General features: G+C 37.1%; 1 protein-coding gene across 3 annotated transcripts in view; it reads left to right on the top strand.

Annotated features, from left to right (window-relative positions):
* The first annotated feature begins 3,289 nt into the window (after positions 1-3,289).
* HOOK3 (hook microtubule-tethering protein 3) overlaps positions 3,290-23,766 on the top strand; it is a 79,927-nt gene continuing 59,450 nt past the window's right edge. For 2 of the 3 annotated variants that reach the window (XM_014958116.1, XM_014958115.1), the window contains exons 1-4: positions 3,290-3,386; positions 12,744-12,816; positions 19,878-19,928; positions 22,771-22,903. In XM_014958116.1, coding sequence (XP_014813602.1) covers positions 3,364-3,386; positions 12,744-12,816; positions 19,878-19,928; positions 22,771-22,903 — 280 coding nt within the window. In that variant the 5' untranslated portion in view covers positions 3,290-3,363. The remainder of the gene's footprint in view (positions 3,387-12,743; positions 12,817-19,877; positions 19,929-22,770; positions 22,904-23,766) is intronic. The other variant, XM_014958117.1, reaches the window with a different exon arrangement.

Genomic DNA, 23,766 nt, shown 5'->3' with positions numbered 1-23,766 from the left:
ACTTTTTAGTAGGGCCTGTTGTGACAGGACAAGGGGTAATGGTTTTAAACTAAAAGATGGAAGATTTAGATTAGATGTAAGGATGAATTTTTTTACAGTGAAGGTGGTGAAATACTGGAACAGGCTGCCCAGAGAGGTGGTAGAAGTCCCATTTGTGGAAACATCCAAGGTCAGGTTGGACGAGGCTTTGAACAACCTGATCTGGCTGAAGAAGTCATGCATTTCACACGTGCCCACTCCTCGAGCATGTCCAGGTCCCTTTGGATGGCATCCTGTCCTTCAGGCATGATTTGAAGGCTCCACACAGTGGTATAAGAAGTGGGAAAAAAAATCATAACAGGGAATGGGAATTAACTTACAGCTTTGGGGAACTAACGATGGGAACAGTATTGCAAACACTCAAGAAGTAGGAGCAGTTCCAGCAGGATGAGAGAGGTCTTCCAGGAGGAAATACATCATAATGCACAGGAACAGCAGTGTTTTAACAGCTGTTAGTGAATAGTTGTGTGGAGGCACACACAAAAAAAATATTTGCTTCTTTGTCTCAACAGCTGGACACTGCTTCTGCATTGCTACATTCTTATAATTCTTCTTCCTTCTGGAAAATGAACACTTCTGTTTCTTAAGAGTGGTTTAGCATTATATAGGGGTTTAACTTTGATGTAAATTTGTAAAACATTTTATGTAAGTTTTCTGTGTTACTTTGGTATCTCTGAAGGATATGGAAAGGATATAGTTATTTTGTTTTAAGAACTGAATAAATGTTTTGTAGGATAAATTTGACACCTTAACTGAAATACCACGCTGTGGTTTCTTTTCCTGTGCAAGCAGAGACATTCATTACAAAACTTAAATGTATGTGAAGAAGCAAGTCATAGAATTGGTTTAAGTGTTTCTTTCTGTTCTTTGTCATCTATGAAAAGCATTGTTGTCCTCAATGGCAAACTTGCATGTGTGACTGTGGGGAAAAAAAGAGTTCAAGCTGGTTACCTGAACCTTAATAACAGTTTTGACCTTTTCTTGTGTATAAGGTGTTAGGTAAGTAAGATGATAAAACAGCAGTTACAAAACAGCAGAGAGCATGCATCTTGGTTTTCTCGATCTTCAGGGACATCATTGCTGGGTTTTTCCCTAGTCAAGTACCAGGTATTCTTTTTTCCTTCCAAAGGAAAGAAAGGAACATTCACCTACGTCCTTGTTCTCCAAATTAGTGTTAAATGGTACTGCTAGAGTGCTTATGTGACCTCCCAGAGGTAATATGAGAATGTGGATATTGTGCTCTTGATTTTTTTGAGACCCTTCCCCTCAAAAGAGGACCTGCAAAATTTCTTACTGTTACATGAATTGTAACACTGTAACATGAATTTAATTGTGAGATACCTATCTAGATGGCATTCATTGGGAAATGGCTTGGGCCAACTTTAGTGTTTCAAATGCCACTAAAGCATGAATGGTTTTACATTATGTTCAGAAAAAAAATGGTTGACATCTAACATTTATGTAGCCTGAAGCTGCAAGGCATCTTGCAGGCTTTCTTATCCCCGGTGCATAAGAGTAGTGCTTCCTACAGATAGGCGCAGGCTTCCCCTTAAGAGGAGAGCATGAGGCTCCAAGTGGTATGTCATCAAAACTATTTTCAGAAAATTCATCCACATCCTTTAAAAATAATGTTCATTTAAAGTAAATGATCAAATAACTTAGACAAGTTGAAAAGGTTGTGCTGAAGCGGAAAGGCTCTTTTGCACACCAAGAAAGGGAGAAAAGAGCTTTGCCTTGTGTGTTTGTACATTTGCTGGTGTGGTAGGGGAAGGGTTTTAGATAACCTGTATGCTAAATGCATTTAAACTAAGTTGAGGAATAGAAGCCATACAAAAAATACTTATATTGTTGAGTGTTTTTTTGCTAAGAGATTATTCTTGCTTATGCGTAATCTAGAATATTACATAGCATATTCAGAAAGTTAACTTTAGGGTGGTCTCAGTAAGTGTATAAGTGTGTTCAACATGCAGTCAGTGGAAGGGAATTTGTTATAAACTCAATCATCTTTAGTCATAAGTAATCTGGTCATCAAGTAGCTCAGTCCTATGGTACTTGCCATTCCCCTTCAGAATAGGAGCATTTTTGAGTCTTAGCTTCCATCTAAAGACCAGAGGCTTGCTGTTATCCTCATTGTCTGTCACTGTCATAATAAAACACCCAGAAATAATTCAGAACGCTACTAGTGCATAGACCCTTTAGGGTTTAGCAGCATTGTGCTCTCCTCTTCCATCTGAAAGCAGGGCAGAGTTAAATTTGGAGTATGTATGTTCCTCTACATTTGATCTTCTGGTTTGAGGAGCTCATGAGAATTTTGTGTGATCAGGGTTACTTTGGAAAGCTGAATTCCTTGCGTACGTTAATTGAATGTGTTTAATTATAGAATCACAGAGTAGTTTTGATTGGAGGGGAACTTTAAGGTCATCCAGTCCAATTCCTTGTAACGAGCTGGGACAGCTTCAACTACATCAGGTTCCTCAGAGTCCCGTCCAACCTGACCTTGGATATTTTGATGAATGGGACATCTACCACCTCTCTGGGCAGCCTATTGCAGTGTTTCGCCACCCTCACTGTATAAAATTTCATCCTTATATAAAATCTTAGAATCATAGAATGTTTAGAGTTGGAAGGAACCTTGAAGATCATTGCTGTGGTCAGGGACACCTCCCATTAGACTAGGTTCCTCAAAACCCCATCTAGCCTGGTAGCTTCTAGGAGGCTGGGTTCCATGATCTTTGCAGGCAGAGAGGCAAGGCTGACAGGTATAGCTGACAGCTATACTTTTCTGAGGATACATGTTCCTGCTTCCACTGTCTGTGTATCTCTTTCTTGCCCTTTCATTTGACTAGCAGGTCTTTACTCAGCTGTGCCAGTCTCTTGCCCTCCTTTCCTGATTTCCCGAGTCTGCATATTGAGAGCTCTTGCACTTTAAGGAGGCACTCCAGAAGTATTTTAATGGGACAATAGAAGCCCTGATGACTTTTCAGATTAGAAAATACTTGGAAAATTTGCCTTTTGGAGAATGTACTGCTGTTTCTTGTAGCAAAGTTTGCATGTTTGCGAGAATAAAGATACTGACAAGAATCCTTGTCAGTAGTTCATTTCCTTGATTGTATTTGAATCTAAAGCTTCTTAATTTTTAACACGTATTCTAAACATGTAGGGTTTACTCTGCTGTATTTGCTATTTGTTAGCATTTCTTTTACTGCTGAAAATCCCTTGACATTGATGTAAAATAATATCACTTTTCCCTTTCTCCCGTAGATCCAGACATTTAATGTTGAGGCACCATGCCAGACCGTGGAAGATTTAACAAGTGGGGTTGTAATGGCCCAGGTTCTTCAAAAAATGTAAGATGTTTTTTATTTAATGAATTAAATACACATGGGTTTATTATCAATATGTTTTTCTGTATTTATGTAGATGTTAGTTCAAACTTGGCTGGTATTCCATAACGATGTGGCTTTTCCTATGGTTAAATGGTACTTCAATCTGGAACATGACTAATACAGTTTTTTCTCTGTAGTTTACAGATAACTATCTTAAATGGAAACAAACCACAGAGTTTTGTGTTAGGGAGGTATTGCATGACCTTGCAGGAAAGTAAGCTGGATTAAAACTAAACTTACAAATGCAAACTTTTTTAAAAAGTTGGAACCAGTGCAAGGTAGGTTATTGGCCCTCATGATTGTTTGAAACTGCAGTCAGTATATTAGCAATGTTAGAATTCATTTCACGCTATAAAGTTCTGTGATAAACTGAAATAGTCACTGTAATTGTTTGCAAAGTTGCTACATTCTTGAAAGCAAGTTAAGGAATAATAGCTGTTACATTAGATAATGTTTTTGTTATTGTGAACTTTAAAATTAAATAGCATAAAATGCAGTAGTTCACTATCTCAGTGTAATCTAGGATGTTTCTGGGGTCTACAGATGCATCTGAAATGTGGCTATATGTAGAATTACCTGTTTTCACAGAAAGACAAGTTTTTTTCATTCCTTAGGAGCTTAAGCAGCATTTACCAAAGTCAGCACCCCAAATAGAGCACGCCAGTTTCTCCAGACCTCTTAAAAAAAAAGAAAACCAAAAAAAGGTGAAAGTGAAGAGGGTGCTGTCTTGATAATAAAATATTTTCTATGAAAATTTGTTGAGAATGAAGACTGTGCAGGTTCAGAGTTGATATGAACAGCTTTCTGTTTGAATTATTCTGGTTTGCATCAAAGAATTGCAGAATAGTTGAGGTTGGAAGGCACCTCTGGAAGGCACCATCCAGCTTACGTGCTCAAAGCAGAGTCTGCAAGAGCAAGTTGCCCCAGAATTGAGTCCAGTCAGATTTTGAGTATATGGAAGGATAGAGACTCCACAGGTCCTCTGGGCTATCTGTTCCAATATTCAGTTGCCCTCAAAGTTTTAAGAAACAAACCAAACAAAAACCTAAAGAAAACAGGAGGCATTTTTTTCTCTATGTTTTCTCTATGTTCTATGTCTTTTACTTTGTGCCCACTGCTTCTTGTCTGTTCACTGGACACAGTGTTCACATAACTGAGAAGATTACGTGAGGGTATAGAGCAGAAGGAGCCATCAGATATTTATACACAGGATTGATAAGATCCCACTGAGCCTTCTCTTCTTGAGGTTAAACAGACACAGCTTGCTCAGTCTCACCTCGTATGACAGAGCTCCAGTCTGTTAATCATCTTAATTGCCCTTTGCTGAACTTCCTCCTATGTGTAGGTCTCTTTCACACAGGGAAGCCTAGCACACAGCTCTTCAGAGTGGTCTCACCAGAGCGGAATAGTACCTCCCTTTGCCTGCTGGCAATGCTCTTCCCAACGCAGCCCAGGATGCGACTGGCTGCCTTTGCTACAAGGGCACATTGCTGGAACGTGTTCAGCTTGGTTTCTACCAAGCTGCTTCTCTGGAAAGCTGCTTTCTAACTGGTTGGGCCCCTGAATGTACTGGTGCATGAGGTTTATACTTAATTTTGCTGAAATGCATAAGGTTCCAATCAGTCCATTTCTTCAGGCTGTAAAGGTCCTTCCAAATGGCAGCACAACCATCAGGTGTATCAAACACTCCTTCCACTTTTGTATTATATGGAAACTTGCACTCTGTTCCATCACCTAGGTCACTATCAAAGGTGTTTAATAGTGGTGACCCCATGGGTATGCTGCTAGTGGACTGGCCTCCAGCTGGACTTCATGTTCCTGCTCATAACCCCTTGAGCCTGGCAGTTTAGCAATTTTTTAACCCACCTCACTATCCACTTAACCAGTCCATACTTCATCAGTTTGTCCATGATGATGTTATCCTGATCAGGCAGTCTGTAGCGGGCACCTATAACAATGTCACCTGTCGTTATTTGCATGGTCATCCTGACCTATAATCTCTCAGCTGGCTCATCCATCCCAAGGCAGAGCTCATGCATTCGTGCTGTTTTGTCACACAAAGGCATCTCCCTGTTGCTGTTCCCAGCTTCTTCCTAAAGAGCCGTATTCATTCATTGCAGCAACCTTGTCATGTGAGCCATTCTACCATGTGTTTATGATCCCAACGAGACTATGGCCTTGTAACTACACACAGAGCTTGGTTTCCTTCTGTTTGTTCTCCATGGTGCATTGCAAGGCACTTATGTGCTGGCTCTTCACATCCAGTTTTGCTGGATTCCCAAGAATGAGAGCTTTCCCTGCAGTGTTTTTCTGTTGACTTGCCTTTATTTATGTGCATATGCTTGGGCTGACCCATTTTCAGCCTTGGTTTTTTGCCTGTGAGGTATCTCTTGTTCACATCATCCCACACCCTCTGCTTGCCAACAGAGATCGCTACTTTGTCACTTGCTGTTTGGTTATATTTTCCCTCCTCTGTTGTTCCTTGCTTAAAATCATTCTTAACAAGTTGGCCAGCGTCTTGAAGATGCTTCTACCCACCATAGTCAGATGGATCCCATCTCTTCCAAGCAGTCCTTGATTCTCAAAGGGGATTCTATTGTAATAGAAACCAAAACCCTGCTGCCAACACCAGTTTACAGCTGGTTGTTGACCTGCAGGATCAGTCTGCTCCTCAAGCCTTTTTGGCTAACTAGTGTGATTGGGGAGAACACCACTTGGGCCTTGACCATAGCTTCTATGTAGTCACACTTGGTACTTTGCAGGTCTCCCTTGCTGTATAGCAGGTGCCCAGGTGAAGAGCAGGAGGAATAATAGTCTGAGGGCTGGACAAGCTTTGGCAACTGCCATGAATTCAGACCCCTAACAAGCAGAAACCCTTCTTAGATGATGAGTCATCTAAGAAGGTGAGGGCCCTCCATCCCTTGCTAGCACTTGCCATTTCCCTCTTTTGCTGCTGCCTGGCTGAGGTTTACTGAACACAGATGAATTGTTTGATAGAACCCAAGCCCTGTAACTGCTATGAGGGTACTGAATCTGTTCTGTAGTTGTAAATCCTCAGGTGGAGCAGGGCTGTCCTCCTAATGAAAGAAAAAGCTGCCAGTTCACACAAGAAAAAGGGGGAAAAGAGGAAATCTCGATGTAGTCAAATGTTTCAAGGGAACATTTTTTAGCATGCGGAAAGGTAAGATCTGGAGTCTAAAATCCTAAAAGCTTGAAGTAGAGTACAGTTTTTCTTTCCTACCTGAAGCTTCAAAAAGATGTAAAAGCTGCAAAGTTTCTTTCTGCACTTAATTTCTCCTTCTGTGAGGATGATGAGGGATCACTTGCCAGCATTATCCAACCTTTGTGTATTTTTGCATCAAACAGAACTGATTTCAAGTAATGTCAGCAGTCCTTTTGCTCCAGAGTAATTGAAGCAGTCTTTCTACTCTATTAATATATTTTGCTAGTGCGCAAAAGATGACACAAACACACTCACCCTTGCCCTCCAGTGAAAATGATTCCACTTAAGGTTCCAACTAACTTAATGATGGTACAAGAGTTGATAAATGTATAAGTTCTTGATTGACTAGTTCAAAGACTAATCAGAATTTGGATCTAAAACAAATATACCTTGATAAAAATCAAAATGGAACTTCAGTGACCAATAAATTTACTATTTTAACCTAGTATTACTGTAACTTGAAGTACTGCCTTGATATTAGGAAAGGAAAACCATTCTGAGATACTGTTTTCAGCTGATGAACTTATCTTTTAAAAAGACATGTACAATATAAATACTGCATTTCTGTAACATGATTTTTAAATATTTTCGATAGCCATTGCTACGCTGACAGTGAATTCTTTAGCTTACCTAGTTTAAATGTAAAAATCAGCTAAGCAATTTACTTTTTCTCTTCCCTAGGTAATAATTCGAACCAGAAAAAGAGGAATACCTTTTGAGGGAAAATGTTATTGCTGCTTTCATTTTTTTTTTTTAAGTAACAGAACATAGAGAAGAACTCGGATTAAGTGAGGTAGAATGTTGATGAAAATTTAAAGAAGTTGGGGTGATCCAGTCATCTGGAAATATTTCTACAGGAGAGTAAGGATAGCATTTCATCTTGAAAACTTTGAAGTTTAAAAGTCTGAATTGTCTATTCTTTCTATATTTTTTTAACCTCCACCTTCATAGAAAGAGTCCATTGGTACTTAAAAGGGCAGGAGGTAGTGGAAACAAGAAGATATTAAGGCAGTGGTTCGTGATGAGGAACAGTTTCAAAGAGATCCCTAGTTCAGGGAATTAGTTGCTTTAGATATACAGAAAATTTGCACAGCACAACTGTAGGATTTGGTGTCGGAAAAATTAAAAAAGGAAGAGTATTAATCAGCTGATAAAAAACCCAACTGTGCCTTGTGTCAAGTGTTCAAAACCGGCCAGCAGCTAAATTTTTTGTGCATTATTCTCAATATTTTTTTGCATTCAAGGTAGCAGCCCATTTGTAAGTAAGGGGTATTCATTAGAAGTAACAACTTGTGTAGCAAAATTTTCTACAATAAAGCTGCTGGAAGACGCTGTGAGAAGGAAAAGGGTACAGAGGGAATTACTGACACCTTCAGAAGCTTTTCAGTAATGTAGCTTGGGATATAAAATGGCACAAATGTGCACTATGTAACCAATAGTTAATAAACTGGTATTGGTAAATCCTTAAAGGACACTTCCTTTCTTTTTATCATGAAACCACCTTTGTCTTTGAATTTCAGGTTCAAGTACCATTGAATGGAATTCTCCAGTGCTGACTATATTATCTCCGAGGAAGAAATTCAGTCTATGCTTTAGCTTATCTGTTTTTGTATTAATCTGTAAGATTCACTATTCATTTGTGTTCAGATGTGAAGGTTACTGGTCTCTATGACTAGAATTGGTATGAAATATAGTACAATAAGATGCCTGTACACAGTCAGTGTTGACGATTATTTTACACAGTGCTGCACTCCAGGAGTAAAGATTGAAAGCAAAAGAAAACATTTGAACTGTCTATGAGTAGGCTGTGTGCATAAAATCATGTAGATTAGAGCAGATAAAAGAGCCATAGCTTGTTTCTGAATTGCATCATCTCTTTTTCCATTTTTAAAAAATTTTTGTAGCCTTCACTGATGTTACTCATGGTTTCACTATCTATAGGTATCTCTGGAAAACAGGCATAATTCCCTGTTTTATACTACAGTTTTAAATTTTCCTTTCATCCCACTCTGGAGACTCTTTAGTACCAGATGTCCCTCTTGTTTTAATTCTTTCTTTATCTGTCATTCTGACCTTGGTAAATGTAAGAGATGGTATATATTTTAGCTTGTCATCAGTGCATTGTGCCCTACTTAATGAATTATTCATTTGTTATATTATACATTGCAGCATGCTGTGTGTGTTTTGACACATGTAAAACATAAAAGCCGTGGTTTTGTATGTCACTGGGGGAGAGAAATTTTTTGTAAACAGACATTTCTTAATGCAGCTTACTGTACCAGTGTTAAAATGAGTAATAGTCATGAGTTCTACTACATGCTCTGTGGGTTGGTTTTCTTCAGAAGAATATTTCTGTCTCTTGGCACCTATGATGTGGAGAGATGATCGCTTAAATAAAGGAAAATTTGCATACAAAATAAGATGGAGATGGTATAAATGAGCACTGCTGAAAACAACATCACATGAAGTGATATGGCATTAACAGTCGAAGTGTCTTGTGCTCTGAAGAATAGTCCCAGCTATCTGCATTACTATTCAGATACTAGGCAGCAGTCAACTTATATGCAAATAACTTTGTAAATCTGGAAAGTTATCCACTGGAAGAGATTGTCCAAGTTTGGATCTAGGCTCAGGAATTTACTGAATTCAAAATACCTGGTTCAAACAAATCATCTCATGGTAATGAAGCTCTTGTCAGTTTTCTGCTGCCCCTGTTTAGTGCAGCACCTCTTCAAAATGAGCTGGTAGGTTTTGTAATCATAGCCACTCAATTCTCAACCACACATTTTCATATTTGCTTAGGTGATGCTTTTTCAAATACTGTAAGAAATAACAGCATCTTTCTTAACGATGTGGACTAAGGCAGTTAAAGAACTCTGAATATGACTGAGTCATGATTTCTAAAGATTCATGTTCTAAAGATCCTGGCTTGAGGACATCTGTCATACATCACAGTGGCCAGTCTGGCCCAAACCGTGACAATTCAGGAGAGTGAGACTTGTTTGCAGCAAGGGCTGTGAATGACCTAATGGCTGGAAGCTCCTTTTAAAAAGTATTTGTGGAAATTCTGGTGGAATTTTTTATTTATTTCAGATTTGGTTTCCATTAGCTTGATATAAAGTATTGCTGTTGGGATGAACCTTAATTGGACTTTTGAGGACAGAAATAAAATTATAATGGCATACTAGGAATGGTTCTGAGGTGATTTTTAGATGAGGAAAGGATGATCACAGATGATAGATTTGCTTGGTTGATACCCAACCTATTGCTTTTCCACTTATTGTATTCCTGGCAAGGTGTTTTCACAATATGCTGCTAATTAATGTGTAATCTGCATGGAAGTACTGTAAAGAGAATTGTTGGTTCTGACCACAATTGTTCTGACCACTCTTATGAGTTGATTTTTTAGAGTAAGTTCCTTATCAGCTGCTGGACCCTAGGATGCTTCCATGAGTTTGGTGCACTTCAAGAGAAAAAACTAATGGGATCTGTAGGAGAGGACTACCACACTGAGTTTAGATTTAATTCTCAGGGACCTTACTTAAACATGTCTGATGACATATATATAAAGGTGTAAGTAGCCCAAGACTTCCATCAAGACAGTGAAGGCTAGTTGCTGGTCTATGTGTTACTTTTGTTGCAATGGTAGCTGAGATAAGCTGTTTAGTTGCTATTGAAATACAGGCTTCCAGAGTGGAACAGGTTGGAGCTGACCCTGGAATCTTGTTACTCTTCCTCAGCTGATGCCCTTATTATTGAAAATCAGGTATGCAGTATTAGCCATCCAGTAAGTCCAAATATAATTCTGCTTGTAGACAGTTGTTTACTTACCCACGTGGCTTCTTGGAGTCATTATTTGCAATGAAGATGTTAAGTCAGGAATTCGTATATTCAAGGCACTGCAGCCTTGAAGCAGCTGGAGATGTTAGTGATAACGTGCAATCCTCAAAATTGTAAGATACAGTCCTTAAGAAAGCCCCATTGGTCTTTTTTGCTGGTGAAGCACAGGTAATAAGGCTTATGTGCTTTCTCATTCAGCTCCATTAACACTTTGTAGTTGTGTGTCTTGTTGTAAGCAAGGCTCACTTGGCTGTTGGCGATTCCCAGAAGACCCCTCAGGTGCTTTTTGAATGCCAGACCTCAAATGGAATCAAGTCAGGGCCTGATGAGGCTTGAACTCTCATTTTTTTTCATTACTGTCCATTTTGTTGTGTTTAAGTGGAAGCTAGGCAATTTAAAACTTTTTGCAAGAAGAGCTATTTGTTTTGTGTAAAAGCTGAATGTGACACTTCTTTATCTCTAGTAGATCTTATATGTATTCAAATCAGTTTCATTCTTAGGTTTACCTGACTTCTGAGGGCAGAGAGGCCATTTGAAAGCTATTTGAGATCATCTGCTTCAAAACAAGATGAAACTCTAGATAACACACTGCTTTTTCTGTTTCTTAGTTTTAAGACTGTCATCTGTGCTCGAACTGCACTGTTTTTGAATGGGAGTAATTTGGAGTCATCAACATAACTAGTAATTAGAGCTGTTCTTCCAGCTATATGTTTGCGGGTGCCATGTCAGAGGAAAGGAAATATGCTGTAATCTTCACCAGAGTCTGTAACAGAATGTGTAAAAATAGCACCTAGAATGTGTTAGTAGAGAAACATTGCAGTTTGTGATCTCTCTCCATTGCTGTGTATTGTATCATGGGTTGCTTGCAAATCTTGATGCACTATGAAGAAGACATTATGGGGAAGATGGATTACAGGAGATACTGTGCATCATTTATAAAATACGGCTACAAAGTCTTTGCCCTGATATAAATACTGATGTAATTGCTGCATATATGATATAAATGTCATTTGAATCTCCAGACACATTCATAGTTTTCTTGGGCTTTTGCCAAAAGATCTCATGGCATCTTGCCCTTAAAAAAAGAGATTAGTCCAGAACCCTTCTATCTATAGAGGATACAGCAGTAAGTCTAATAGTAGTCAGTGGCAAAAGTGAGTCTGGAAATTAGAATACTTTATGTGAAACTCTAACTGTCCGGCCACATTGGCTCTTAAGAGAGTGCATGTGTACAAAAAAAAAAAAGGTGGGTTTTTTCCCCCTGACTATTTAAACTTATGTTGGATGTTATATGTTGGATGAAATATGAGAGTTCCTTATATTACGTTGACCAGTAATTTTAAACCAGTTATTTGTAGTGCATTCTATCTCTTTAGTTCTGATTGCAGCATTATCAAAATTCTGTATGATAGAAGGAAAATTTGACTTAAGTAAACAGTATAAAATTATAGCCTTTTTGATGATCTTTGAACTTGGGGGCAAGAGTGTCTTGAGAGTTGTCTTGAAGAAGCAACTTATAAAAGGTGCTTGTGAGAAAAAGGAAGAGAGGGAAGAAATTTATAGAAATACGAGTATATTCTACAAGCAGTACGTGTTCTTCTGTTCTTTATCTTGATTACTTCATCTAAAGTGCAGAAGATAGAAAAACTTTTAAGGAAAAGTGTTCATGAAAAGATTTTTCTAGGGTTACCATAAAAGAGATTTGCAAAAACTGATAGTGTTTGGTAGATAAAATAATAGTGAAGAGTGTTCTCAGTAGTAAAAACTTAACTTCAGCAATGCTTTTTAACACTTCTCACTGTATAAAGACAACATATCTATTTTCCAGTCTCTAGCTTCCTATTTAAAAAATGAATATTTGTAAGCAGTGTATACAGTAGGGATCTATAATATGTGGAAAAGTAATAATTTTTGTAACACTTTCAGGTAATGCAAGGAAATAGTGTTCCAGCACCAGCTGATAAACCGGAAGAAGAACTTAGAGAGGGAAAAGCTGGCGAAATGCACTCCAAGTACAGCAGCTTCCTCAAAAGTGTTAGCTACTCATGGCAAACAAATGTAGCTGTGCTGTCAACAGGGTGCAAGGCCTTAGAGAAGTGAGTAGTAACAGGATTCTAAGCTACTATATCCAGGCCACGTGTCAGATACAGAGGTAGTCATTTAAATGGCCCCAGCCTGAGGTAGGGACTTATCCACTAAGGTATCAACACAGTTTCTGTAACCTGTTTTTAATGAATATGGTTTTTGTGTTTCAGAGATCCAGCTTACTTTGATGAAAATTGGCTGAACAGGATCAAAACAGAAGTTGGAGATAATTGGAGGCTAAAGGTATTTGACTTACTTCACTTGTCTGCAAATCTGTATTTCAGCTATTAATACAATATTGTATCTAAATATTGGCATATTTCTAGATTTAGACCTTGCTTTATAGTACAGCATTTTGAACTTTTGACCATTTTTATTACACTTATTTGTTTTTTTATGTTGTTACAGTCCTGCGCTGTTTAATGAAGAAAAGACATTTTGAGCTTGTAAATAGTTTTCAGTAATCTAAAATGAAAATGTTAAAATAAATTTTATGCATCAATTATCTCTTTGTTTTTTATATGCTGAATGAAAGATTTTTTTTAAATGTGAAGTGTGGAAGAAGCATTAAAGAAAAGCTCTGAGAAGCAGCTGCATAAAAATAGCAGAATAATAAGCAATTTATTCAAATAAAAATGGCAAAGTTGTTTCCTTTTACTTCATCAGCTCTGCACAACTACTGAGCGTTAGGAGAGGAAGTTGTGTTTTTTCTGTGTTGTTTGTACTCAGCATGTTTTTTAACCACAGTCTATTTGCTGGGTCACTTGCATCACTTGGTATTCTAGTACTTTCTCTGAAAACCTTAAAGCAACAGAATTTACAGTGCTATGGCTGAGGAGCATTTTGGTTTATAAAACCTGAAGAACATAGTTTTACATGCAGATTTTAGTGTCGTTTCTGGCCAGTTTTGTTCAGAGAATGGTACATGTACTTTTCTAAATTGCCATTTCCTGCTTGTCTGCTTGGGGAAACAAAATAGCGATGGTTAGTCTGTTAGTTCATGTTTCTGACGAAACCATTTTGTTCTGGCAAACAAAACCCTTCTGAGTAGCTGGGGAAGAGCTACAACTGTGAAACACTGTAGTACTTACAGGCTTGCCAACATCACTGGCTGGATAGAGGGATGCACATATAAGTGCCTCCCGATACAAGGGTGGAGCATACTGCTGCTGTGTATGTTTTGATTTGGCCAGGAGACCTGTGAGCATGATCTCTGCTGCCTGGCCAGCTGCGTGCAAGTCTGAGCTGCTTTAGAAGATTTGTCGGCTGGGGCTACCAGCAAAAATGGGGGCACATTGATGAGGAAATATTGACTGGCTGGTGAATAGAAGACATGATCTCTAAACAGGCTTTATTAGTTCTGCTGCTTGTTAAAGCAGTTACTTTAAATGAAGTTTTCAAAGAAGCATATGAAATTACAAGTGAACAGCTGGATACAAGTTTTTATTTTTCTCTGAAATATTTCTGTGGCTTTTTTCTAAGGAATATTGAAATCTTGCCTATTAAATTTGGAAAAGAACAAACTGAGAAGTGTGTGTTATAATAGCATTTCAGCTGACTGAAAGTGGAGCAGCAGCTTCTGTAATTTATGTGGAGCTTGAAGAATAATCTTTTTTTCATGTCTCCCACAAATTAGGCAGGTACTAAGGCTTAGCAGGTATGAATAAAAAAAAAAAAGGCTGAGCAATCTAGTAACTTCCTTATGTGATTGAGGTTGGAAAAACATTAGGTCAAATTTCAATTTCTTATTGATGTCATTCCTTCTTGTTTTTCATATATCCATGTAAATAAGAACTAAAGGCTGATTACATTTTTGTTTGAGAGATGTATACTCCAGGACTTTGTATACATTTTTTATATACAACTTTTCATGTTTTATATACCACCCTTTTCATAAAGAATACTAAAAGGCACAAATGTGTTATTTGAACTCTTATTTTTTAACCAGGAAAGCAATCCTATACTTTGCCAACTTTCTTCTTCTTTATATGCAAGTAAACACTATTAGTAATCTAGTTGCTCAAATGTCTATCTGTCAATCCGTCGTTTATAGTCAGGCTTTATGTCTCCCATAGTAGGGGACATACGTTAAAGAAACAAACCAAAATATAACGTGCAGGTAGTTCTACTTTGTGGAGCAGTCATTAGGAGGCCCTGGTAGAGGTTAGCATAGGCTTGGTACAGCCCTCCTAACCACTGTTGAAAGAGATACTCAGTCATGCAATTGCTAACTTTTAATTGGATGCTGCCCTGTATGGGCAATAAGCAAGGTTATATGGGTCAGCTTTCACTATTTGTTTTGTTCAGCAGTTCACTTTCTAATAACTGCAAGAATGCAGTCTTATTAAAACTATTTTTCCTCTTGATGTACTCATTTACAACAAATGCATAAATTCATAGACATGTTGTTATATTCTTGGTTCCAGGGCAGGCTGTCTGACTTGAGAGATTGAACAATGCACAGGATTGAAAAAGGGGAACATTAGAACTCAGGGGACTTACAAAGTAGGAAGCATTGAGCAAGCATGCTGTGTTTTACAGCTGACTAGATCTTTGTCTTCTGTGTTTAGTAGAGAAATATGTTGTTATTTCTATGGGGTTAAAATTTCTGGGGCATAGCATACATCAGTATATTTAAGAGTTTATGTTTTCCCTTGGGCTGCAAAAATCCCTTCTTCTCACTGCTGCCCTAAGTGCAATTTTATGTTGTGGTAAAAGAAACAAACCACAAAACAAAACAGAAAAGCAAAGACATATCTCTTTCTTGCTGTACAACTGAACACTTTAATATAGTCAAAGTTCAAACAGTGTACACGCTAGTGAAGAAGGCGGCATTTTGAAGATAGAACTGGGAAATAATATGGAAAAGAAGTCTGTTACCAAAATTCTCCAGAAATGAAATTTCCTAATCACAAGAACCACAAGAGTGATTCAGTGTCAAGTCATACGGGAATACCAGTAACAGAACAGAAATTTAATCAGTTATTTATTTAGTATACACATGTAAAATTTGGCATTACAGAATAAGTTGTCGACTATCTGATGGATGGAATGGGATGGGATAAAACTTTTTTTTTTTTTTCCTTTTTTCTCTCCCTGCCTTTTCCATTCAGTGTGGTTGTACCTAGCTTGGGAAAGGAAGGAAATACATTGTTCAGCTTGAATTCTGACTTTTTCTTCTGAGCTTTTCACTTTGGCATTTGGACTACAGCATAAGTTTAAAGCATGATTTTATCAATGTTTATAGTAGCAAGCTGTGTTTGTTCCATTACTGAATAGCACAATAAGGCAATAGGAGCCATTACGCTTTCTGCAACTAGTACAGTTTGATTGTTGTGTTGGATACAATATTGCAAAATGGAATAACCAATGAAATTAGAGCACAGACTACTTAGTGCAATAATCTAAGTAAACAAACCTGATTTTTGAAAATGAATTTTGACTCCCTGCAGTCATACAGGTAAGTTTGCTCTGAATTCTTCTACAGTACAAGCTGGGTTGACTGGTGGAGTAATGGAAGCTAGTTTTCAGTGTACAGTATCATCTTTCTGCTACTTTCTTGTTCCTTTGTAAGAGAAGGGACCACTTATTCATCAGCTGCCTTTTAGAGGTTTTTTTCTGTTAAGACTGGAAGCCTGTCATGTGAATGTTTCTGCAAGCAAGAAGCAGAGATTATAGGCATATTGTAAGCCATCATTCATTTCTGTCAAAAATATAATTAGCAACTGATACATTTAATTCTATTTAGATATACCCTTAATTCCGAGTCAACAGTGTCTCCAAATATAAGTTTAATGTGGGAATGCTCTCTGTGTTCAGAGCCACATTTAATTATTTTTTTCTTCTCATTTAATTCAAGGAAGCGTCTGCATCTTTCTTTTTGAGATTTCTTTTTGCAGAAGACAGATTGGAGGGGGATGACCCCCCCAAGCTAGTGGTATCATCTCTCTGTGGGCTCCACTTATACACAGTGGAGAGACAGGCTCCTGCAGAATGGAGTTTCTGGCAAAAACCTAATCTATATGGTGGGAGCAATTCATGCACACTTTCTCTCTCCTTCTTTCCCTCCCTTCCCCCGCTTTTCTTTTAAGTGCAGCCAGGAAGAATATGTAACTTAATGACATATCTGAAGTTGACTGATTAAGAATTCTGTCATCAATTGCAAGTGTGCCCTAGCAACACTTCCAGGGAGGTTATAACATTCTTAATTATTACCTGTGTGAAGGCAAATAAGTCTGTGCATAATTACTCAGGAAAGATACTGTTGAACAGCATTTCAGAACATTGGGGTTCCCATTCAAACACCTAAGGACCTGAAATGTACAAGGATAAGTCAATTTACACAGAGCCTTCAGAACAGACGGGATTTCAGCCATATATGTGATATAAGGGTAAATGTGAAGTTAGGGACTGGCTATCATAATGTTAGAGAGAAACAAGAGGTTAAATAACACATACTCCCTTTTTGTCAGCAATCACAAGCTTAAGGGCATTTCTACTCTCCACTTCATCAGGCTTTCCTTTTGTTGCTCAAGTGTATTCATAAAGAGAGAAATCTAGATGGACTACCCTTACAGACCCTTAGTTTGGAAACAGTAAGTAAATCGTAATTAAATAAAAATAGAGATTTCATATGACAGGTGAGGGAAAAAAAACCACAGGAGAGAAAACTCACAAACATGCAGTTGTACAGTGTTGCCAGATCACATGTTGCCTATGATAAGCCAGGACACATCATCTCTGCTTTCATCGCAGTCAGTTTATCAGGTTAATACTATGTAAGCATCAGTCTCGTACTGAACAGGGTGTACTAACTACTTTCGTACTACACTACTGGCAAGATGGCTGTAAACTGAGAAGATAATGATCATTTAACATAAGGAACATCCACGCATCTCTGCTGTGGATATTAATGACATATAGGTGTTCAGGGAATGAATGATAACATGCAGGTTGTTTTTGTGGATGCGTTACTTCAAAGCGGATATCCTCTCCTTGGTAATAGGAGTTTGGGGAAATAAAACAGGAAATGACAGATGGAAAAGAGATTGAAAATGAAGAGAGGTTTATCTAGAAATAATAATCCACCTCTTATGAGATGCAACAACTTTTAAAGTAGAATAAAGCATAATTTTAACTTTTCTTTTTTTTTTTCTCAGTAAGTTTCATACCTTTTTCCAACAGAGGTATGGGTGCAGGGAATAGATGTGAAAGGGACTGGGAGGGTAGTGTGCATGCTTTGTATGGAAAAGGAGGAAATTAGGTTGCTGATGCAAGCAAATAAGCATCCCATGTGATTGTGGTCTGAGCTCCAAAGGATAATACAGTGCTCTGTAGTCATGATCGATATTTGAAATTCTATTTGTTGTGTTCTGTCATTGCATGATTTAACAGTCTTTGTTAACAAGTTACAGTTAGGTTTTCCCCATGTGCGTAAGAAAAAGAGAAAAAGAAGTCTGAACAGCTGTCACCTGCTGTGATTTAGAATTGTGATGTAACTGGTTGTCTTTAACACTTTCTTGAGCTGTTGCTCATTTTTATTCATGTCTGTTAGAAGTCTTTCTTTTGAGAACTTATGCTATGACCTGACAAATGTTACTGGAGCTACAAAGTTGAATCTCAAAATAGAAAACACTTGTGGTAGTTTCCCCATGATGATTCTTTGCCAGTGTCAGTAGAATCATCTAAGTGTATTCATTCCTGGTAAGTTCCAAAAACAATAAAATCAAGAGCCCTCCAAGTAGTACTAAAGATCATTGTTAAGTTTAAGCCAGTCTATAAAAAAGCTGCTTTGGCCATATAACTGTCTGATTCTGTGCCAGATGCAAAGATGGTACAGTTAACTCTTGAAAACAAGTTGTCCTAGCATTGCAGATTTTCAGGGGAATAAAATAGGACCTCAAAGACAAGATTATTTTTTTTTTTAGTTTGCTTGCTGTTTTCTTTTTCCGAAGATGCTGCCCTATATGTTAGTCTTGATAATAGATTTTGATCAGTATTGATTTTGTTCCAGCATCTCAACTCTAAGCTCTATGAAAGTTATATGAAGGAATATGACTTTTTGTGTTTAAGGGCCTTTAACTCAAACAATGCTTACAAGGAAAGGGGAAAATAAGTATTTTGTGGGCGGGTACTTTCCATTTTGTTTCTCATTTTCTGGGATTATGTTCAAGTTCAAGGTTTCTCACAATGTTCTCATCGGTAAACTGGACTTAAATTCTGCAACATGGCCTTTGCGCTTCTGTGGCACTTTCTGCAGCAGACTCAGGTAAATTACAAATTGGAAGATTTTAATGAATCAAGTTTGAAAATTATATTCCAATCAGTGCAGTGTGTTTTGCAGTGATTTGATATCAAAATAAAATTATTTCCATTTCTTTAAATTCTTTGATCTATCGCAGACTTCGATTATGATTGTGCATAGCCTTTGAGAGGTGGTAGTGATTGCTTTTGGGCAGACAATGAGAAGATAGTGGTGGTTTTTACAGAAACATGATGTGTTATGTGTAATATTACAAAAATACTATGTGCTTGGGATTAGGAGGTGTAAACCTGAAAGTAAACTAATTATTATGCTGTTATGAGAGGGAGAGTAGATGTTGTTGTATACTTCCTATCATGTAGCATCTCCGGTTCTCTTTCTAGGTTCTCAGAATATTTGTTGTGTCACTTTTCAAGTCCAAGTGAATTCTTCTTTCTTATATGACTTAAAGTTCAGTGATTATGAAGAGAGTCAGGATATACCTATATACTAATAAGTGGTCAGCTTTTGACACTTGTTTCCAAAAGTGATTGGATTAATAGGAATAAGATAATCAGATCATTATCACTTTGCATTTCACAGATAAATCTTTTAGTGTGTGGCCTGTTGCTTTCTTGGGTTTTCCTTAGAAATGAGACTGGATTTTGCTTTTGTCACCTCATTTTGTCTGTTGACTGTGTTGAAGTTCTGAGTTTGTCCCTGGATTTCAGTATTATGTTTCCTAACTGTTTTCTGTAGTGTTTCTTCAGATCTTTTGGAAGATAGATGACTTTTGTCAGTGGACAGAATCTTGTACCTAGGTATTTTTGGAATGTAATAAAGAATATAAAAGTTATTGTGGGCTTTAAAGACAGTTGAGATTTTAGAGTTTTCACTCTCCATTATAGTGATTCTAAATTTAACTGCTCAAACAGAAAGTCTTTGTGCTAATAAGTATAATTCTATGATTCTTATGTGTAATTCTTCTGTGATTGCCTACTTTCTAGTAATTTCTCTAATTTATTCCCTGCGTTTATGCTATCTCCTTCTTCTTGTCAAATAGGTAAGCAACCTGAAGAAAATTTTAAAAGGCATATTGGATTACAACCATGAGGTAAGAACTGTTTTAAGTAATCTACATCTACATTTCTTTTTTGTTGCATATTTTAGTTATCCTGTTTAATGTAGATTATATTCTACTGGTTAAGTTCTGGAATTTTATTGCAAAGTATTCGGTATACAAAGTGTTTTGTCGCCTATTACCAGGTGTTGGCCTTCTCTAAATCTTTTCACCTACTTTATTAAATACTTAGAGCTTCCAGAGGAGTCTAATGTGAAAGTTCTGTCATACAAACAGGATGTCTTTGCTGATTTATGATCATGATTATGTCCTTGTGATGGACTTTAAGAGTACCTGTGTTTGATTTTTTTTTTTTTTTTTTTAATTTTTTTTTCCCTCATCTGCTCCAACTGAAGACTGCCTCTTTCCTTTTTTTTGTTCGAGGAGAGAGTGTAAAGAGCATTTTTAGCTGCTTGGAGTGGAAGGTATATAAATACTTCAGAGAGGAAGATACTTGTTAATAAACTTAAGTCTTAAAAAATAAACAGATTTTCAGAAAGAAAGAATTAGACTCATAAGCTCATGTTCAGTAAATGATCAGGTATACATGTTGAAATAAATTTTGAAAATTGATGGCTAAGCAAGCTGGTCATAACTGACAATTCTAGAAACAAATTTTTTTGTTATAGAAAATCAGTATCACTATGACAAAGTGATGCCAGTTTTTTTTTTTTTGGCTAGTTGGTATGTATGATGATTCAGATTCTGGTGTGAAAATTTTACTACTAAGCAGGTTTTGAGCTGTTTTAAGCTGATTAAGTTTTGCAAAGGTAATGTACATTTATAAGTTTGACTGGATTTTGGGTTGGTTTCTTTTTTTTTTTTTCTGCTGAGGCAATGCTTGTGATGATAAAGGAGCTGATCTGGATTGAAACCTGGTTATGTTTGCCTCAACCCAATTCCCTATTTTAGGGGTCATCTTCTACAAAAATAGAGATGTGAATGTACATGGATTTTACCTGACGTAGCTAAAAGCCTTTGAAAAGTATATATGCTAAGTTTTTTCATCTTCAAAAATTAAAAAAAATTGTATCACATTGAGGAGAACAGTCTTTCAATAGCTATCTTACGTTGCTGTCTCTGTCAGTTATAGTATGGGAGAACAAGAAGCCCAAGTTACCTGTTTATAGCTTGCATGATTTATTATGCCTAATGATCTTGCTGCAGAACTCTGCTGCTCTGGAACTGAAACTTCAAAATTTTTGCAAAGGTCTTTTATATTTATCTTTTTAAAAAGGGGGAAAAGACTTTTTCATTTCAAGATATTTTTTGCAGAGTCTGTCCTTCATTTTCATATTTCTTTTGGGTTTTTTGTTGTCATTGAATTAAAATTGTGTCTCATGTATTTCAAAATCCTCTGTTTACACCTTGCATCTTTGGCTTCTTCATAGTGCATTTTCCATTTAGCTTTCTTCAACAGCAACTATATTATGAGTAACTATGAACTTAAATCCAGCATTGCATTTGAAAGAAATTCAGGTACTACAGATGAATATAGAGACACATATCGGATTTGTGTAATTCAAAGAAAATTGTGCCTTACTGTATTATCACAGTCTATACACAATTACAATATTTCCCATTATGCTTAATGCATTCACAGTATTCTTATTTTCTCTCAGGAATGACCTAAAGGAATTCTTTTCCAATAGGAGTGAATCTGAGTCCTTTAAAGTACACAGAGATTTTCAGTAGTTTTGGTGCTAGTTCCTTGAGAGAGCTGTTTAAAAAAAAATATGCCACAATACAAACACCGCCATATAAAAGAAGAACAAACTCAACCACAACAATTCCACAAAGCCCAACCCTGCAAAACTTTTGAATGGCTTGATTTCCATGTATTCTTCATACACATCTGTTAAATGGTTTTTTATAAATACCTTTACCTGATTTTCTGTTTTTCTTGAGTATTAACACAAAAAAAGGCATCCAGCAAACAACTGACTGATTCCTTCAATAGTCATTGTTTCTTTATTGCACGCTGCTTAAGAACTGACAGTTTCTTTTTATCTGCAATTAATGTGTCAGAGATGTGTTTAATTCCATATTTCATATTCATATTTTCAACCCCCTGAAAGCTCTTTATGAACAATTTAGCAGAATTGTTTAATTCCTTCTACTGACAATCATTGATGTAAATCCTTTTTAATTATAAATCAGATTACATTAATTGTAAGTCACATGGGGTTTTTGCTGTGGGTTTTTTTTTTCTGTTTTCTTTCTGCACGTGGGCTGTTTAATTAGGTATTGTACTACTACCTCAAATTCTCTTCCATGGAACTAGCTTTCTTATCTCTGAGACTTGCTAAATATCCTTAAATTTTCTAAAAGTGTGAGGCTGAGTGATGGAGTTGTTTTACTATCTTGTATTTGTCATCCATCAGTGCTAGACACATATATACATGAAATATTTCAATTTCTAGTAATAAGAAATGGTAGATCTGTGTGTAATATTTTATGCTACATAAAGTGTTTTTAGGTGTTAGATTTTTTTAAGGAATGCTTTAGAAAAATTTCATTATCCATATATTGTTGATCACCATGGAAGCCTGCCTTTGTTCACCTTTCTTATTTGAAGAAAAAATCTTGCTAAGTTTGAAACTAATAGTTTCCTATTAGTTGAGACAGTCAGATTTGTCTTCTCCCAAGTATTAGTTCTGTCAAGCATTATGTTTTCATAGTTGGATGTTAGGTGTTAGGCAATTTGGTTTGTTTTAAAGGTGGATTGACAGCTATGTTAAAGTATGGGTGAATTTCTCATGTTGATTCTGAGTCACCTTTGTATTTTGAAGTGTTTGTAGTGATACAGATATGTATGTACTGGGTCTCTATGCAGATTCTTGGGCAGCAGATTAATGACTTCACCCTTCCTGATGTTAACCTGATTGGAGAGCATGCGGATGCTGCAGAGCTTGGGAGAATGCTTCAGCTTATTCTGGGGTGCGCTGTGAACTGTGAACAGAAGCAAGGTATTAAATTTTGAAAGCATATTTTCTCCCAGGCAGTGAATGAAAATTCAGCTTCTTGTATAACGACTGAAGGGAAAAATTATATTTCACAGGTTGCTGTCAGAGACAAATGTATTTTCTTTTTTTGGTGATGATATTACTTTGTCATAATAACTATTGTTTTGTTACAAGCTTTGCTAGTTTTGGAGTCTCTAACTGTTGAGATGATTTTGCTTCCAACATACATATTTTCAATTTTTGTTTGCTGAGCTGAGAAGGCACTCTAGAGAGAAAAATTCTTGGGCCCACCCTTTAACCATTTATGAGCTATATTTGGATAGTTAAGAATAAAAAAATGTCATTGTTGCACTATTCTTTGAGGTTAGGTTTTAGGAATGCATTCCAGTCAGCATCTTAATACATGGCCAAGAGCCATCAGTATGACAGGGGGAAGATCTGAAGATATGTCTGATGTAATTTGGAATACTGCAGTTTCTGGGACTTCTGATTGGGGTTGACAACCATGCCCTTCTGGGCAGCAACTGAAGATCAAGCATGATACCTTGAGGGCATCCAGAATTTCACTTGGGGCATCTGTTAGGCCCCAAGTGAATCCAACTTTTGCAGTCACTGAAGGAGGCTGCTGGCTCTCTTGACTCCTAGAGGGCCAACTGTGTATCTGATCTGCACAGGTAAGATAGGGACACATTCATTTTTCCTGCAGATGCCATCAAGGATGTGATGAACAATGGAGATGCTTGTTGAAGTGTCCCAAATCTCATGCTCTAAACTTGGCTTGGGTGCAGGGTGTCTTATTGTTACCTAATCACCTTAATTTGCACTTATTTTAAGCCAAGTTAAGGTAACAAAGCAACTACAAACAT

This window comes from Calidris pugnax, unplaced genomic scaffold (assembly GCF_001431845.1).
Source record: "Calidris pugnax isolate Ruff unplaced genomic scaffold, ASM143184v1 scaffold317, whole genome shotgun sequence".
NCBI lineage: Eukaryota > Metazoa > Chordata > Aves > Charadriiformes > Scolopacidae > Calidris > Calidris pugnax.
The sequence above is the reverse complement of the archived record's forward strand: the minus strand, read 5'-3'. Positions and strand labels throughout refer to the sequence as shown.